The 17,324-nt window shown below is 38.7% G+C and overlaps 4 protein-coding genes across 5 annotated transcripts; all 4 read right to left on the bottom strand.

The window, feature by feature from the left end:
- Positions 1 to 697: 697 nt before the first annotated feature.
- On the bottom strand, positions 698 to 6,639 carry LOC139196516 (serine/arginine-rich splicing factor SR45-like). Of its 2 annotated transcripts, none has more exons than XM_070822622.1 (13): positions 6,185 to 6,639; positions 5,751 to 5,816; positions 5,253 to 5,341; positions 4,675 to 4,721; positions 4,514 to 4,594; positions 4,259 to 4,418; positions 3,949 to 4,168; positions 3,797 to 3,847; positions 3,115 to 3,228; positions 1,864 to 1,927; positions 1,755 to 1,786; positions 1,331 to 1,394; positions 698 to 1,136 (listed from the first exon to the last, which is right to left on the bottom strand). In XM_070822622.1, the coding sequence occupies exons 1-12, from the start codon at positions 6,391 to 6,393 to the stop codon at positions 1,331 to 1,333; spliced, it is 1,197 nt and encodes a 398-aa protein (XP_070678723.1). In that variant the 5' UTR covers positions 6,394 to 6,639; the 3' UTR covers positions 698 to 1,136. The 2 variants fall into 2 exon arrangements, with proteins under 2 accessions (XP_070678723.1, XP_070678722.1); XM_070822621.1 differs by having other exon boundaries at positions 3,797 to 3,850; positions 6,185 to 6,615.
- A 600-nt stretch (positions 6,640 to 7,239) lies between these two features.
- LOC139196515 (protein NARROW LEAF 1-like) lies at positions 7,240 to 11,172 on the bottom strand. Its single transcript, XM_070822620.1, has 6 exons — positions 10,919 to 11,172; positions 9,460 to 9,967; positions 9,174 to 9,317; positions 8,838 to 9,078; positions 8,028 to 8,528; positions 7,240 to 7,833 (listed from the first exon to the last, which is right to left on the bottom strand). Exons 2-6 carry the CDS (start codon positions 9,952 to 9,954, stop codon positions 7,394 to 7,396), a joined length of 1,821 nt encoding a protein of 606 aa, XP_070678721.1. The 5' UTR covers positions 9,955 to 9,967; positions 10,919 to 11,172; the 3' UTR covers positions 7,240 to 7,393.
- A 1,936-nt stretch (positions 11,173 to 13,108) lies between these two features.
- LOC139196514 (F-box/kelch-repeat protein At3g06240-like) lies at positions 13,109 to 14,288 on the bottom strand. Its single transcript, XM_070822619.1, has 2 exons — positions 14,147 to 14,288; positions 13,109 to 13,693 (listed from the first exon to the last, which is right to left on the bottom strand). The coding sequence occupies exon 2, from the start codon at positions 13,623 to 13,625 to the stop codon at positions 13,200 to 13,202; it is 426 nt and encodes a 141-aa protein (XP_070678720.1). The 5' UTR covers positions 13,626 to 13,693; positions 14,147 to 14,288; the 3' UTR covers positions 13,109 to 13,199.
- An 808-nt stretch (positions 14,289 to 15,096) lies between these two features.
- LOC139196513 (F-box/kelch-repeat protein At3g06240-like) lies at positions 15,097 to 17,324 on the bottom strand. The gene is made up of 2 exons (XM_070822618.1): positions 16,980 to 17,324; positions 15,097 to 16,536 (listed from the first exon to the last, which is right to left on the bottom strand). Exon 2 carries the CDS (start codon positions 16,463 to 16,465, stop codon positions 15,383 to 15,385), a length of 1,083 nt encoding a protein of 360 aa, XP_070678719.1. The 5' UTR covers positions 16,466 to 16,536; positions 16,980 to 17,324; the 3' UTR covers positions 15,097 to 15,382.

Genomic DNA, 17,324 nt, shown 5'->3' with positions numbered 1-17,324 from the left:
CTGCAACTTTTGTTGGCATGCGTTCGTATTGCTAGCTCTAGACATGCGAACATATTGGCCCAGAAATTATTTGTCTTCCTATGATACTGCAGCTGAATGTTCATATACCAATCCAAAACTTAAAAAATGAAAAAAGGAAAAAAGGATTTGGACCCATGGACCCGGCCCAATTCAAATGGGCCATGTTAGGCCCGGTTCCACAAATCAAAATTCGTAAGCCAGTCCCACCCCACCCCGTTGCATTTTAAAACAGGTTCAGTCCGACTCCTCTAAATTTGGGGCACGGCCCGGCCCGTGCCCATCCCTACTCCGAAGTACCGGATACTCCGGAGCATCAAGAAAGTTCCCTACAAGGAGACTTGGTGCAGAGTCGTAAACCAACACATCTTCCAAGATTTTTAAGAGCTTATTGGAAAGCTGGGTTAAACCGGTGCAAAAATTCTCTTCCGGTTGACACAATAGAACAATGCCCTTGGTAATTATTATTGGCAGAGAAGTGAATAAATTTTTGTCACATTTCGAAAATTCTATGGTGCTTCGGAGTATTATATAATCCATATTCTTTAACCTTTAGATCATGGTCAACGTATTTTTGACAAAGGATCTAACAAGGTGAAAGAATCCGACAATCCGATTTTTGTTGGGGTACAACTTTAGAGAATTTAACCGTACAACTCAATTCATGACACCACCTGGCTAAAAAGAAAACCATATCATAGACTTGTTTCACAATAGATTAACCAAATGTGCAATTAAGCAGAGCATCCTTCCTTCCCACATAGCGTGGATACAGTCATTGAATTAAAAAAGCAAAGCACCGAAAAGAGTTTTAAAAGCTCAAAATAACACAAACTTGATCCTGTCTACTCATAAGCGATCCAAATGGTAATTTCAACTCCGAGAATATCCGTCACTCTTGAGAATTTTGTGCTACGTACTCATGACAACAAAGTAAAAGCAGGAGGGGAAGGGACAGAAAGAGGAAAGGAGCGGGGGAGAGGGGAGAGGGGAGTGAGGGGGAGTGAGGGGGAGAGGAGGGAGATGCAGGTGTTACCTATGGCCTACGCGGAAGGTGAACTGCTACTGCTTTCCCTTAAAGACCTTCATAAAGTGCCCGCCACCAGAACAACCTAAAGCTAAATAGGCAAATAACAAAGCGTCAAAAACCAAACAATCCACCTAACCCGCCAAAAATCATGAGCAATCTTATTTAAGCTACTGCATAAGAACAAGTATCAACTTTAAATAACATTAGCCCAATTGTGTTCCACTACGATTAGATATAATATTTATCAACAAAACCACTGAAAAATCCAAGAGAGAGTATTACCTATGGCTTACGAGGGGGTGAACTGCTGGTGCTGCTCTTGCTACTGCTTCTTCCCCTTAAAGGCCTATATAAAACACCCTCCCACATCAGAACAAGCTAAAATCAAGTACCAAATCCGTTAAAAACCAAGCAAACCCAGTCCACAGAAACATGAGAATTTTTTAAGCTACTACACAAGTACTAAGCCAAAGTTTGGGATCTCAATTAGGTGTTTAATATGCGACTAATAAACACATATGCTGTGAACTTGTAGAAAAAATGATCAGACATAAAACTGATTATGAAAAAGACATACATAATACAACCGAAAGGATAATTGCAGATGAAAACAAAGTTATACAAATGTGAGAGCTAAAACAGATACAAACGGACCTGGAATGAAATTCATTCAGATCAAAGTTAAAACTAAAAATTAAAAAATTACCTTCTCGGACTGCGAGAGATTCTTCGGGGTGCCTGTTATAGTGCAAAGAGTTAATCCATGTAATTTATCCCAGAAGCCAAGTTATGTAAACAAACTGATAAAAACATACCTTTCGTGGACTAGGTGATCCAGATGACGATGACCTCCCACGTCTAGTAGCTGGTGCTCGACCTCTGTTGAATACAAGCAACAAAGTAGGTATAAGGCATATTAGCAAGCATACTATTCCTTCAAAATAAAATGACAATATAAGAACTTTGAAAGGTATATTTTGGCAATATGCAGAGCAGGAACCAAGAATTCAAAAAAATAGGTCCTAGAAGATAGTACCACTATATCGCTTGGAGGGGAAAAAAACTTCGGCAGGTTTAAGTAATGAGATGTACGCAAACATATATTCCACCACATACATTGGAACATACTGATGCAGAAAAGAACAACAAAATAAAATGTAGCACCCTGAATTTCTGGAGGAAAATCATATCCAATGGCAAATTCGAAGTAATCCAGATGACTGCATCAGTGGCCACATCTACTTCATGCATTCATTCTTCGTCAAACAGTGTTTTAAAAAATGCGCCCTGAGGCGTGCCTAGGCAGCTACGGAGGCGGGGCGGGGGTGAAAACACCTCTGCCCAATGGGAGTATGCGAAAACTCGCCTAGACGCACACCCCAGCACTCTGAGGTGGCCGAAATCCTTGCTTGAAATATTCTGGGGACCCCTTGAAGTCGAAGGCTGGGCCTCTGAGGCTCTACCCTCTGGTTTTTTTTTTCAGTTGCAGCGGCGGCATATTCACAAAGGAGACAATCGCGAATAAGAAGGATTTATTTTTAAATCGTTTTGGGCCAAGTTTTTTTATATGACTTGGCTCAAAACGACGTCGTTTTGGCCAAGTCTATTTTTTTTAATAACCCACAGCAGTCCCCCTTTTTTTAATGCCGCAGCAGTCCCCCATTTTTTTAATAATCTACAGCAGTACCCAATTATTCAGGTCCCACAAGGCTTTGCCTCACGCCTCAAGGCTTTTGCCTAGGCGAGGCTATCCATGAAATGCCTCAATTACGCCTTCGCCCTTTAAAACCTTCCAACATAAGAACATTCTGTTTACAACACACCATACGAACACATATACAATCAGAATGATTCTTGTCCCACCCAAAAGCTAGACTACAACACATGAGTTCAATCAAACCTTATTTTCAACAAAATATGAATAAACATCACAAACTCCAAACTCAATGCACTAGTCAATGCAATTCCATCCAACTTCAATGAATCGAGAACATGAAAAATCAAGAAACATGATCCACTTCAAGCATAAAGCAAAAGACTTCTTCAGACATGGATATAGATGTTACCTCCGCGGCGAGATTGACCTTGAGCGGGATCGACCAGGCCTACGAATGGGAGAACGGGTACGCCTACGAATTGGAGACCTTCTGGGAGGACTACGAAACCGTCTAGGAGGTGAACTGAAGAATTAAATTCGCTTATAAGATTAAACCAATATATAAATTCAAAGTAACTTAACCGAAAGGAAAAAAATAGCTTAACAGACTCGTATTTGTAAGCACATTTGGTAGTAACATCAACGTTTTGCTGCAATACATGACTAAACACCAAGATCTTATTAAAAATGGTGCACGAAGTTGCATGTAAATTCTGTGATAATACCATTGGTTTATAGGATGCATCCTACTTATCAAAACACACTAAGCCCTTTGAATCATCTTTGTTATGCATTTATCAAGAAATTAATAGCCTGACTTCATTTTTCTTTGCAGGATTTATATGCACGGTACTTAATATCACAAGACTGCAAGAATAAGCACATATACACAGAAATCAGACAACTCTCCAAGGTGATAAAGATTCACGAAACTGTTGGAAGAACATGCAAAACCAGTAAAATCAACCAGGAGTAGTACAAGATCTCTTTCAATTCCACAGAAATTCATGGTCTATGAAAAATCCATATATTGGCTTATTTTTTAAGCACAAGATTTGTGAAGAATCTTAGGCAGAAAAATAGTTATTTACCGGCGCCTTGGAGGTCCTGGAGAGCGTCTACGAATGGGACTGCCTCGTATCCTTCTTGGAGAGGTCATATTCAAGTATATGATTAGTCAACACTGTTTAAATAACTCAAACAATTTAGCATGAAAAAATGCAAAATTGCTTCAATATAATACCTAACAGGGGAACGTCGCCTTGGTGGCGGCGATCCAGAACGACCTCTGGGTGGAGATGCAAGCCTTTTCCTTGGAGGTGAACCACCATGACGGTAGGGACGAGCAGGCGAGACAGCACGACGACGTGGTGGAGAATCTAATGGTCGTCTTGGAGATTCACCTCTTCGACCGACAGGTGATCTTCTTCGTGGTGAGGGAACACCTCTCCGACGAGGAGAAGCTGATATCATTAAGTAAAAGATAGATCACTAACATAGTAGAAAAAATATATATGATACCATAAAAAGAATAAAATATAGAAAGATTATACCCTCCCTCGGTCGCCTTGGTGCATCTTTGTCAGCACTGGCACCATCAGTTTTCACAACATCTCTCTTTGGAGCAGTGGCAACAGGCTTAGGAGGAGAAGACACCTTCTGACGTTGAGGTAATGTAAACTTTGCTCGAACGACATTACCATCAATTTGAGCCTGAAATAAGGAAATTCAACACATCATATTCCAAAAATGTTATGGTCTTAAAAGTTATAGGAACTATTATACTCCCACACTTCGAGAAAACTTACGCCGTCCATGTATAATTGTGCTTTTTCAGCATCTGCTCGTGTTTTGAACTCAACATATCCAAATCCTTTTGGAAGATTAACCTGCAGAAGAAGGCACTTTAACATACTTGTTGCACAGAAAGATACTTCAAAGTCAAGAATTAAATCTAGCATGCACTTACAGTACGATCCATTGCCAGCTCCACATTGACAACTTCACCAAAGTTACCTACAAAGTAATACAAAACGGAATGAGACACACTGTCTGTGACTCAGTTTATCTGGACATTAGCGAAGAAAAAATACACGAGCCAATTATGTAAGCAATTCTCATACATATGGTTATAAATCTGAGTTTAGGATCGGTGCTACGAAGCACAAGACACATGCAATTGCCTAAATATGAAGTCATTACTAGTTGCTTTAAAAATTACATGGAATTGATCCTTTTACAATTTTGCATAAATACAACAAAAAAACCAAAACAATGAAACTTTAAAAGAATACAAGTTCAAATCATAAGTTACTTCAAATTTTCCCAGAAGCTGATATGAAAATCTTATAGTGAGGAGTATGATCTAAAAATATATGTTGGACTCCTTTGGAATGATTTTTAAGTTGTTGCACTATAGGCTATTATGTAAATAAAGATTTGTATGGGGAGTTAGCTTAGGATCAACTCCTCTGGAATTAGGTATCCCAACATAATCTCATAATGCAAAAAGAAGTCAAATATTATAGATACAAAACAAAACCATACAGAATATTTCTCGTAAATGGCCTTCATGCACATTCCTCGTAAGCGCGTCAATGTGAAGAACAAGTGACTGATGAACTGGAGAAGCTTTCCTGAAATGTGACTTATTATCAGATGAAAGATGCGCATTATAATTTAGGGGGTTAAGAAAGTAAAACGTAGTGGATCTACTCCAGAGAAAACTATCAAGTCCAGCAAGAACGCAATATCTAAGACTCTGTGTAGCAAGTTGAAAATAAAGTTTCTAAGAGAAAACTCATATCCAAATGTCAATTGCAGTAAAAAAGGGAAAAAATATCTACACCAACATAATTTAAGCTAATAATTTTTGGCTTACCAAAAATAAATCACATAACAGGATGCTGTCAATACTCATAGAATGCATATGTACATGAACAGTCACTTGAACCAATCAAAGTCTACTTCAAATTAACTAACAAGTTCTACTTCCCAATGTACCCTAAAAAAACACCACAAATTCAAAGAAAAAACTATCAATACCTTGGGGGCGGTGACGCCTTTTTAGATTGTGGTGGTGGAGAACGACCTCGTTTTGCAACTTCAGGACTGTGAAAAACAAATCAGTTTAATTAACAATAAAGCAATAGTTTTTTTTATGAAAACCTGAATTAACGGATTCCATAATCACATTAAAGCACGACAACAACAAAAAAAAAAATTAAGAAAAGCGAAGATGCATGGTTTAGAATCTAAACTATGCATAAAAAGTTATACGTTCGACTGCTCTAACCTCATCAATTAATCCACTTATAACTGTTGTTTTGGTTGTTAGGCATTCCATTCAAATTTAGTGACTTTAATCGTATAAATTGTTTAATATTCCTTTACGAATTTATACTGCACTTTCTAAGCAACCAAACAGCAGACACAAAACCCTAGAGTGTCAAATTAGGAGCGGGAAACGAAAATCGAACCTTTTTTTGGAGGCAGGGGGACTTCGGCTGCGAGAGCTGCCGCTCCGGGACGGAGAGGAGGAAGAGGTGAAGGACCTGGAGCGAGATCGAGAGCGAGAACGCGAGCTGGAGAGGGAGTCGGAGCCTGAGTAGGAGCGGGAACGGGACCGGGAGGATGAGCCGGACACGGAGCCAGATGGCGAGCGACGGGCTCGGGTTGGCTTCGCCATGGCGGAGAGAGAGAGAGAGAGAGAAAGAGAGAGGAAACCCTAGATAAACCCCGCTCTGGTAAAGTGGGCACAGAGATAAGGGAGAAGGTGGTTTTTTAAGTTATGTTTGGTGATTTTTTTAAATATCTAATTAAATTAAATAAATTTTAACAATACAATAAGTTACTAATTAGGATTAAGACTCAGATTTACACATAATAACTAATGAGAGTCGTAAATGGTAATATAACGATGATGAACAAACTCAACTGGGTAGATGGCAACAAACTCCTTCTGATGGTAGTAAAATGCGTGTGCCGCGCGTGATTGATAGATCATCTTTGCAAAATTCAATTCATTCGAAATTATTTGTCTATTTAATTATCACGATAAATGTTAATGTTTCTTAAAATATAATGTCGTCAATTTCTTTGAATTTAATTAGTTGCCTCAAATATTGTCAATTTGACTAATATTTTGCAAGAATAATCTAAGAAGTGCAACTTGAAAAATATGCAATTTGGATAGTTAAAATTCAATGTTGAAGTCCCACCACTAATCCCTTTTTTTAACCTTCCCTTAAAGGTTCTGATGTATTGATAGGATCCTTTTCTGAAATCCAGGGAATCCCGTGATCGTGACCGTTCATCGTATATCGTGTGGTCAAAAATTATTTAAAATTTAAAATTTAAAATTAAATATAAATAGTTTATAACAAAAACTAACAGCACGATATACGATGACCGCCACAATCACAAGATCCCCAAGAAAATAATAGGGCGAGAATCCTTTCCCGTATTGATAAACCTCGTAGAAATCGGAGTGCTTATTTTCATAGTTTTTTTGGTAGACCTCAAGGAACACTAGTTGTGCATAGTAATTATCTTCAACTTTTAGCTAGGAGAAATCAACGGTACAAGAAATGTTAACTTGGATTGTAGCTCACTTCAACATAATTCTCTCGAAATAGTGTTTCCTATCGCGCAAAACGGGTTGGTTCCCCCAAGCTTAAGCTAGGAGTCTAGTTCATTTTTGGTTCTCCGGCACTGGTTGAAGCATCTGAACGTCTTCTCTTGGCCTCATTGTCCCCCAACTGCAGCGAAAAACAAATATCTTCGTCGCAGCCATTCCTTAGCGACGAGAGATTCTCAGAAACTGTTCCATGGATCTGATTCTTTTTATGTAGAGGGGAGCCTCTGATGAAGCTTGGTATAAACTGATGTTCGACACTGGGGACTGCCTTGATCCCATCTTCAAGATGAAACTCTGTTTCCGCTAAGGACGGATTCCTGGGTGGGCTGCTGGGTTCGACTTCTAAAGGAAGATGCTGAATTTGAAGACCCAGTGACTCAAACTTCTCCTCAGATGTTTCCTTTCGAAGCATCACATCTGGAGGGGAAGAGTCGCCAACAGTGGATCCAATTGCCGTTGCTGAAGCAGTCCTTTGTTCTTGTACAGCCACTGCAGGTAACATATACACAAATTTGTAATTAATTCACTTTACAATCTATGAAATTATATGCAAGGAAAATGAGCGAAGCAATCAGAGATACATGTAGACGAACTACAAATAAAAAGCTGAAGATAGACAAATGCAGTGCATTAACCATGGGGGGAAGGAAACCAGCATAAAGGGCAATTTCCAAAGCACAAACCTCTAAGCCCTTCATCAGTTGTAATGATGTCAAGTTCAAGGAGCTTCAGAAGACGTCCGAGATCAACTCCGCTTGTCCAATTCTCAGGAGGTTGACCAATTTTTAATTTAAGTCGTCCTCGGTTAGCAGTACCACCCCATATGATCCCAATTGGTCGTGGCTTCTCACCATTCACACCTTTTAGTACTATCAGGCTCCCGCTGTCTCCTTCGAGGTCAAATGTTTGTTGGTTCTCACCAACAACTAGAAAATCAGTTAAGAAGCATATGCCTTTCTCGTCATTGTACTCAAGAGCATAGGCCAACACGGTTCCAGCAGTCAAACCAGAACTTCTTCCAACCTTCATCACCTGCTTTCCAATAAGGGTACTAATCGGAGACTGCAAGTCAATAATCTTAACATTGCCAATCTCCCCTATTCCTTTCATGGATGTAATAACAGTACACATGTCAAAATCATCAGCAAAAGGAATGAATGCCCCGTCTGCTCTCACAAACGTCTCTGTAATAACAACAAATCAGGATGAATAAGTGTTTCTTCCTTCTCCCTTTCCTTCGTTCTTTTAAAAAAAAAGTTACATCTGTATTGAGTATTGTGCTTGTAATCTTTACATTTAAACTGTCAACTTCTTTACTAGAGCTTGCTTAACTTAGCTAAGTAGATATCCACTTGGAACTTGACAGAAAGGTCAAAGAAACAAAGTCAAGCTACTCAAATTTGGATTGATGAGCACTCTTGAGAGAAATTTTTATTAAATCCATCTCTAAAAGCAATGTAAGTTACATTACCAACTTTTAATTTCGTATTTACCTGGGTTAATTCCGGCAAAGATGCCATACCAAAGCTCATCTGTGATAAATGAGGTAGCTCTCTCCACCGCACCAAGATATACCCCAGGTCCAAGCGAAGGAGGCAGGGGATGAAACATTTTCTGATTTGGGTAATCTAAGTCAACTGCAACATGCCGATTTGTGAGAAAACCAACTTGTCGATTGCCTGTTTGGCTCCTTACTATAGCACCCAATGTTCCATATGTTTCTTGGCTTGCCACCTGAACACCAGCAAATGAAACAGTACTTACCAGCATTCAGATTTACTAGATAATACTATGAAAAATAACTAGCTCGGGAGGTAACTTAACAATACCTGAGAACCTGAGCCAATGCATGGATCACCTCCACGCAAATCATCTACAATTTCTGTGTACAATTGTTCTTTGGGAGCTGGCTCGGGAGCACCAAAATATGAGAATTCCACAACATCCACATCGCACCATATACCTCCAGGTCCCTGATTAAAGTAAAAAGAGTTATTTTAACTAAACTTTGAAACACAAGTAAATTCAGATGGAAAGGGCATCGATAACCCAAAACAAACTTGATGACTACAAAATGAATGAAAAATGGAACCATTCTTAACATTCTTTCCTGACCTCTAGGGCAGTGGGTAAACACTGTATTGGGCTGAGCCATTGCTTGTGAACTTTTCTTGAAACAAAGACAAGAATAGCTGGTATGTCAGTTAACACACCCCGTCGAATACGAAACCCAATTGCTGTTCCAAGACTATAACATCGCAAGATCTTGCTGTGAAATGCCCTAATAGTCAACAGTTCAAGCAATGTAGTCGCTTGCTGCCCTTTCGGCAACCGGCCAAGAATTTCAGGAAGGAGCCCTTTCTGTAGATTAGTGAAATAGTTTGCCCTCTCTTCAGCAGCATCATTCAATCGGCTTGAGGTAGGCCACGAGAAGTAAGCAGCGTTAGTCTCACAATGCTGTCCAGCTGATGCAAAGGGTTGAAGTGTTGGTGGACTTAATGAAGGCAAATTAGAATGACTGCAACAGTTTCTCTCAAGATCCAAAGCTGACTCATCTGACAGTGTTGAACCAGAACAACGCATCCTCATATTAAATCTGCTCCGCTCCATCTTTCCGGTTTGCCTAACACGATAACAGAATGAAAAAACAAATGGTGGGACGGTCCTAAGGTAACAATACTCCAACTCACAAAAATGAACGGAAAAACAGGAGATTTTAGGTTGCAAACACAATATGCTAAACTTCTCGACAGAAATTCAAGCAAGACAATATTATAACCGTATTAGACATGACGGAGATTGGGTGGACCATGCAATCCCCAAATGTGAGTAGAGACCGCAGAGTGAAGATATGCCTCAAAATAAGACATGCCCCAAAAGACAAACGGATTATTAAACATCCTCCTACAGTTCAGCAGCGTTAAGTTTCAACATTACATATAATTATGATGTTTTCCACTACGCGTACAAGAAACGCATGCTATAGCCTATAAGCCCCGAAACAACTTTAAAAGCATCATCCGACTTTTGAGCACCACCCAACGCGGAGATTAATACGAAAAAAAACTCCTAAAACCAAGTGATGAGATTTAACAAAGAAATGATAATCATTGCCAACCATGTCTTGTTTCCTAGTAAGTGGAAGAAATGAAGAGAGAATTGATGTATCTTCTGCTTCCTATCTCCAAAAAAACATATCAAACTAAGATTCACTTCGACATTCGCTGTTTAACTCAAAAGCAAATGAAATATAAAAGCTTTCAAACTAGCAGAACCTTGCTTAAAGAAAGCTGCTTCGTGACCAAAATGTTCCAATTTTACACAAGGGTTGGGAAAACTTGTTTCGAATTGATGCTCAACGGATACCAAAAATCTAATCACAGAGGGAACATACAAGAAGCAATTCGTCAAGCTTATGCAATCAAAGAAGAAACAGCAAACCCAGCAGAAACCCAAAAAGCAAACTTGTTTTTTTAAGACAAGAGAACCACTACAATCACTAACTCACCACCAAATACAACAACTTGAACAAAAACTCAAAACAAATAAATTGAGTTAAAAGAAGAGAGCTCACTGATCAGCAATGGTGGAGCTGCCACAGAACACAAAAATATTATACGGGTTCTTCTTTCAGGAACCTCAACACCTCAAGAGAAACCAACCCAGGTAGCAATTCAGCCGTATTGGAGCAAGAATCGGCCAAAAAGCTTGTGTGATTAGCAGTTTGCTTGTCAGCAGCAGAGTGGTTGCTGCTGCTATAAGAGGTCATTAAAACCCATAAAATTAATTAAAGCTTGGTAAAGTTAATAGCTTGTGCTCTTATTTTAATGAGCGTTTTCCTTTTTTTTTTTTTATGGGGAAGAGAGAGAGGATAGTGGAGGGGGTTTTTTGCGTTTTTTTGCTTACTATCATTTAGTTGGTGTATGCTCATTACTTTATTTATTATTATTAAATGAGTTTTAATTTCGAGATTCGTGTAGTGGATAGGAACAAATCTTAAAATTCAAACTCATCTAACGGTGATAAATAGGATGATGAGCATACACCACACTAAATGGTGGTGATAAAAAAATGGACTTGTTTGCTAATACTTGGGTCTTGAAGGCTTGAAGTTGTCTCATTTGTATTGGCTCTGGCCCCTTTAACTTGAAAACTGATTCTCTAGTTAGGGATAAAGTACCCAATCCGTACGTAGGTCATCACATTTGTATTGGAGGAGAATAGAATACAAAACATTGGATGAGAGATAGCACTTTTAACCGCTCTTGAGAGACAAGCTCGTATATATGATGTATCCGTACGTAGGTCATCACATTTGTATTGGAGGAGGAGGAGAATCAAATACAGAACATCGGATGAGAGATAACACTTTTAACTGCTCTCAAGATACAAGCTCGGATATGTATGTAGGACATTACATTTGTATTGGAGGAGAATAGAATACAAAACATTGGATGAGAGATAGCACTTTTAACCGCTCTTGAGATACAAGCTCGTATATGTGATGTATCCGTACGTAGGTCATCACATTTGTATTGGAGGAGGAGGAGAATCAAATACAGAACATCGGATGAGAGATAACACTTTTAACTGCTCTCGAGATACAAGCTCGGATATGTATGTAGGACATTACATTTGTATTGAAGGAGGGGGAGAAACGAATACAAAATGTCATATCCAATGATGATACTTTTAACCACTTGCGTTACGAACTCCTCGTATAAAGTACAATTTTGTTTCACGTTTGTTGAAGTAAGAAAGTATTTCATAAGGGCAAATCCACATTGTTTTTGCAAAATATTATAAACTGGATCCTGATGTTTAATGAGAATTTTGGTCTTCAACAATTTGTGGATTCTTTTACCATATCTTTAATTGACCAAAGTTGGTTCCAAGGGGTTCTGGTTTTCTTCTATTTGTTACTTCCAAGAGTAAAATTCTAGCATAGGCGTACCATAAATTCACACCGCTAATTTGATACGACATACATGAATTTATAATACTACGTAGCGGAGTTACGATTAAACAAAAATTTCTCCCAAAATTGTTGGCTTTCATTTTAAAAATTTAGTCCAATTCGTTGAAAACTGATCAAATTGTTCACAATATTTTGTCGTCGCGCAACAATTTAGATCGAGTGAAGAGTGGATACTTTATCAACATCATGTCTTGGAGGCTCTTTGCCTACATTTCCAAATCAATTTTTTAAACGGCAAACTATTGTTGGCACTCCCGAATAGTCATTGTGCATTACTCTCTAAGAGCAGTTTATCCCTTGCGTGCAAAAACAAAGCTTTAGGAGTGCCAGCAACAACTCTCTTAAAAAAGAGATATACCCAGTGGAAAACAAGTTCAAAGAACTCGCATGAAATTTCAGTTTATACACATCGCAAAAATTCATAGTTTCGATTCACAGCAATCTGAAGCAGTACATGTCAATTTGAGTGCAAACTGCAAATAATCAGGAAATAGTTGTCTGCAAATAATGAATCATCGTCACAAAATCAAAGTCAAGGCTTAAACCACAAGAGAGCAACTTCATTAACCACAAAACATAAACTTGCTGATTTTCATGTAACTGGGTAGTAAATATGCAGAATGATCCAAGTAGAAACGAACGCACTCATTCAAACACAGTCGCTAGTTGTGCTGAAAGTTTGGAGACACGAGGCTCTCCACGTACACGTAAGCAAAGAAGGGTAACTGAAGGCCATCCTTCGTGTTGCACAGAAGTAATTCCTTGTGATCTCTCACCAGTAATATCTTGCCATTCTTCCAGTAATCCAACGGCTGTAGAGAAATGTACGAGTCAGCGATCAAAATCCTAGTCCAAGACTCCTTCACATTATAATCTTTCATAATCCAAAACCAGTATTGCTTGATATTGCCGATGCTGTGGTGTGGCATCCTGGTAACCTCAAACACTCTCTGGTGGTAGGATTGAATATAAAATAAGTTGTTGGCTTAGGCAGAATGCAGACCAAACCATTACACGAACCAACAATCCGGACCCAAGGAAGGTATTGGACGCCCTTGAGTGGAAAATCAAGCTCCAAGGGTAACAAATCATCATCGATAGGCGCTAGATGGTCCAAGGAGCTGAGAGAATCTTTAGAACTGACAAGGATTTTACACTGGCTTCTTTTGAGGTGGGCTTGGATGAAGCGGGGTTGCATGGTGAGATGGAGCCATAACTTCGATACACACCGGAATCTACACACAGACTTCACAGGAAGTATAGAGAGAATGTCTTCGATGATATCTTCTGAAAGGTTTGACATTGATGCCTAAAAGTTCACTACTAGACAATTGGGTTAGTGATTTCCAAACTCCTTTTTGCCTACTCACTCTGCAGAGACAAAATTCATCAAATATTCAGTTTTGAGCGCAGATGGCCAAAAGCCATGTGCATACACCAAGATATGAGATCAATCAGGAACTAATCATGGCCTCATGGGTGCTTAAAAACTTTCACATATACATATATTCAAGAAATTAAATCACTTTACAATAAGAGAAATTGAACATAATTTGAGATGAACCCATTTTTCACACAGAGGAATTAAACGTATTACTTAACTTAATTTTGGCATTGATTCCCTAAAGTTTAGAACTTTATTACTTCATTTCTTTATCAGGAACTAAAACATGCATAATCAGAGAAATTAAAAAACTTTATAATCAGCGAAATTAAACATGGTTCGAGATGAACCCAATTTCGCAGAGGGGATAAGAAAGATTATTCACCAAAAAGGAGAAAATTTGGCAAAAAAAGGAGTAGCTGGAAGAATGTGATAAATACCCAGAAAATAAGAGAAGGGTTTTTCTGCAAATCCAGTGACAGCGACACTCTCTCTCTCTCTCTCTCTGGGGTTCCTCTTCTATCGGATCAGTATAAAAAATGAAGCGGCTTTGGGCGCCGTCTCCGAGGCATATACGACGGAAAGAAGCTCTGGGCTCCGTTCAATGCGCGCAAAATATTTGGAAAATTATGTGCTTTTTTATTTTATTGAATAAAAATGTATCCAAAATTCGAACATGAATATCAAGAATTAAAACTGCGGTTGTTTTATTTAATTATTCGTCAATTTATCACTCGTATTTGATACACTTTCAAAGATAGATTGACAATTTATAACGAGTTGAAGACTTATATTCTTAAAATGGAAAATTTATAAAGTTAACGTTGAAGGATAAATTCGCAATCAATATGCAACAATATGAGTTTATTGGCGGAAAAATAATTATTACCCTTTAAAATGTGTTCCATGCAAGTCACTTGACTTGAATCCGCAAAAAATCAGACATACTTGGAGACTAATAGCCCACAATTAATAAGTAGGGTATTAAAATGATTAGTTGTGTGAGGATTTAAATCGAGAGGATGAGAGATTCATTACCACATCAAGTTAAAGTCACATTAAGCACGTCCCAAGCTGGCAAGCCCCTCAGGTTAAATTGACATACCCACGTTTGATAGGTGTGTAGCATGCCACAATTGCTGCTCATATTTAAAAAATAATAATAATACAACCTGCTGCCAATATTCAGAAAATTTAGCTGCAAATTGCCAACAAGACAAAAAGGCCATCTAAAATTCAGTAAATTTTGAAAAGTTTGTTCAGTTTCACCACACAGAGTAATCTGAAGCAGTAAATGTCAATTTGAGAGTAATTTACCAGTTGATGCAAGACAAATAGTCTGCCTTTTCCATATCTACCTTAACAACCAAAGTGACTTAAATGCTCAATCTTCACAAATAATGCTTCATAGAGTCATGGTAAACTCTTTAACTCCAAAAACTACAAAGCCATTAACAAATTTGTTGAGAGATTAACTAATCAGATAACAAACAAGAGTAAATCATCGTCCGCCGTCAAATAAACGTATGATTTCACCAAAGCAAACACAAGAGAACTACTTCCTTAACAACAAAATATAAACTTGCTGAGTTCCATACAAGAATTGGGTAGCAAACACCAAAGACGCATAGACCGATAGAGGTAGAAACGTACGCACCGGATTAAGCACACAATCACTAGTTCTGCTGAAAGTTTGGAGACACCAGGCTCTCCACATACACGTCAGCAAATATGCGAGACGGAAGGCCATTTACCAAGAACTTTTTACATGTTCCATTCTTCGTGTTGCACAGAAGTAATTTCTTTCTATTTCTCACCAGTAATATCTTGCCATCCTTCCAGTAACACAATGGCTGTAGAGAAAAGTATGAGTCAGTGATCAAGATCCTCGTCCAAGACTCCTTCACATTATACTCTTTCATAACCCAAAATGAGTGTTGCTTGATATTGTTCTGGTGTAGCAAACAAAGGCACCCTCCCAGAACGCCAATCGTAAATCTAGTATGATTTGTGACTGAATCAGGTGGTGCCAAGTCTAAGAACTTCTCCTCTGCTAAATCAAATGCAGCAATGACACAGGTATCTCCAACTCCGACAGGGCCACATAACCAGTGCACAGCTCCATTGAGAAATGTTGTAGAATCGTCCAGAAGATGTTTGTAAGGAAAATCTTGAACCCTTTTCCATGAATTGTTTTTCAGTGAAAACACATGCACCATGCATCCATAAGCAACCTTCACAAACTTGTAGTCATTGATAGAAGGAGCATAACCAAAACTGTGCCTATGATAACCATTACGGCTGTCTTGTCCAGGACAAACATGAATCGGCATGGGGCAATCCGGTACCCTCAAGCAATCTCTGGTGGTAGGATTGAATATAAAGAATTTTTCTGGCCCGGGCATAATGCAGACCAATCCATTACACGAACCAAAGGTTTGGATCCAAGGAAGGAAGGGTTGGCCGCCCTTGAGTGGAAAATCAAGCTCCAGGGGTAACAAATCATCATCTATAGGTGCGAGATGGTCCAAGGAGAAGAGAGAATTTGCAGAACTAATAAGGAGTTTGCAACTCTGGGTTCTCTTGAGGTGAGCTTGGATGAAGTGGGGTTGAGTGGTGAGATGGAGCCATAACTTCGATACACACCGGAATCTACACACAGACTTCACAGGAAGTCTAGAAAGAATGTCTTCAATGATATCTTCTGAAAGCTTTGGGCCGTTTGACATTTTATTCGGGGCCAAAAACAGGTTTTGCATTGATTGATGCCTAAAAGTTCAGTACTTGACAACGGCTTAGTGATTTTCAAACTCTTTGTTCCCTTCTCACTCTGCAGAAAAAGAACAAACCCAACTTACACAAATTTCAGTTTCGAGTGCAGGTGGCAAAGATGGGAGTTCCAAAATCCATGTCCTTACACCAAGATATTTGCAACTTAATTTCTAGATCAATAACTAACCATGGGTCCTTAAAAACAAGAAAAAATTACACATAATTTTAGATGAAAAACATTTTCACAGAGGATTTAAACAGATTATAGCAAAATTTCGGCATAGATGCCTGAAGTTGAGTACTTTATCTAGATTATAATTTGGTTTCTTAATTCAGGAACTAAACATGGGTCTGTATAATCATATAAATTAAATAGCTTTATAATCAGAGAAATTAAAAATAGAGACGAAGCAAAATTATTCACCCAAAAAAAAAGGATATAAACGCAAAATTTAGCAACAAAAGAGAGAGAGGGTTAGCAGGAAGAAAATGTGATGATACCCAGAAAACAAGGGTGGGGTTTTTTTTTCTGCAAATCCAGTGACAGTGTCAATCTTTCTCTGCTTCTCCTTCTCTCTGCTAGCTCGTGCCTTGGGCTGCTTCTTCTTCTTCTATTTTAATCGGCACCGCCAAATACTCTCATTCCATACTTCTATTTGGGGTTTTGGGGACGAGTCTCTCTCGCTCGTTCTGGAAAATGGAAAGAAATAAAGAAATAAAAACGAGGTCAACAGAAGAAAGGAACATGAAGTCAAGTCGAATCACACGACGAAAGAAATGAAAGCGGCTTTAGGCCCTGTTTGCAAGGGAGATCGAGATTTTACAGTGAGACGGAAACGCGGTGTT

This window comes from Malus domestica, chromosome 05 (assembly GCF_042453785.1).
Source record: "Malus domestica chromosome 05, GDT2T_hap1".
Classification (NCBI taxonomy): domain Eukaryota; kingdom Viridiplantae; phylum Streptophyta; class Magnoliopsida; order Rosales; family Rosaceae; genus Malus; species Malus domestica.
This window is presented reverse-complemented; position numbering and strand designations above follow the sequence as displayed.

Coding starts and splice junctions, on each gene's coding strand:
- LOC139196516 (XM_070822621.1), bottom strand. CDS start 6,393: ATGGCGAAGCCAACCCGAGCCCGTCGCTCGCCATCTGGCTCCGTGTCC. Junction 5,817..6,184: donor CCCCCTGCCTCCAAAAAAAG/GTTCGATTTTCG, acceptor TGTTTTTCACAG/TCCTGAAGTTGCAAAACGAG. Junction 4,595..4,674: donor AGCTGGCAATGGATCGTACT/GTAAGTGCATGC, acceptor CTTCTTCTGCAG/GTTAATCTTCCAAAAGGATT.
- LOC139196515 (XM_070822620.1), bottom strand. CDS start 9,954: ATGGAGCGGAGCAGATTTAATATGAGGATGCGTTGTTCTGGTTCAACA. Junction 9,318..9,459: donor GTTTACCCACTGCCCTAGAG/GTCAGGAAAGAA, acceptor TACTTTAATCAG/GGACCTGGAGGTATATGGTG. Junction 8,529..8,837: donor CTTTGCCGGAATTAACCCAG/GTAAATACGAAA, acceptor TTGTTATTACAG/AGACGTTTGTGAGAGCAGAC.
- LOC139196514 (XM_070822619.1), bottom strand. CDS start 13,625: ATGTCAAACCTTTCAGAAGATATCATCGAAGACATTCTCTCTATACTT.
- LOC139196513 (XM_070822618.1), bottom strand. CDS start 16,465: ATGCAAAACCTGTTTTTGGCCCCGAATAAAATGTCAAACGGCCCAAAG.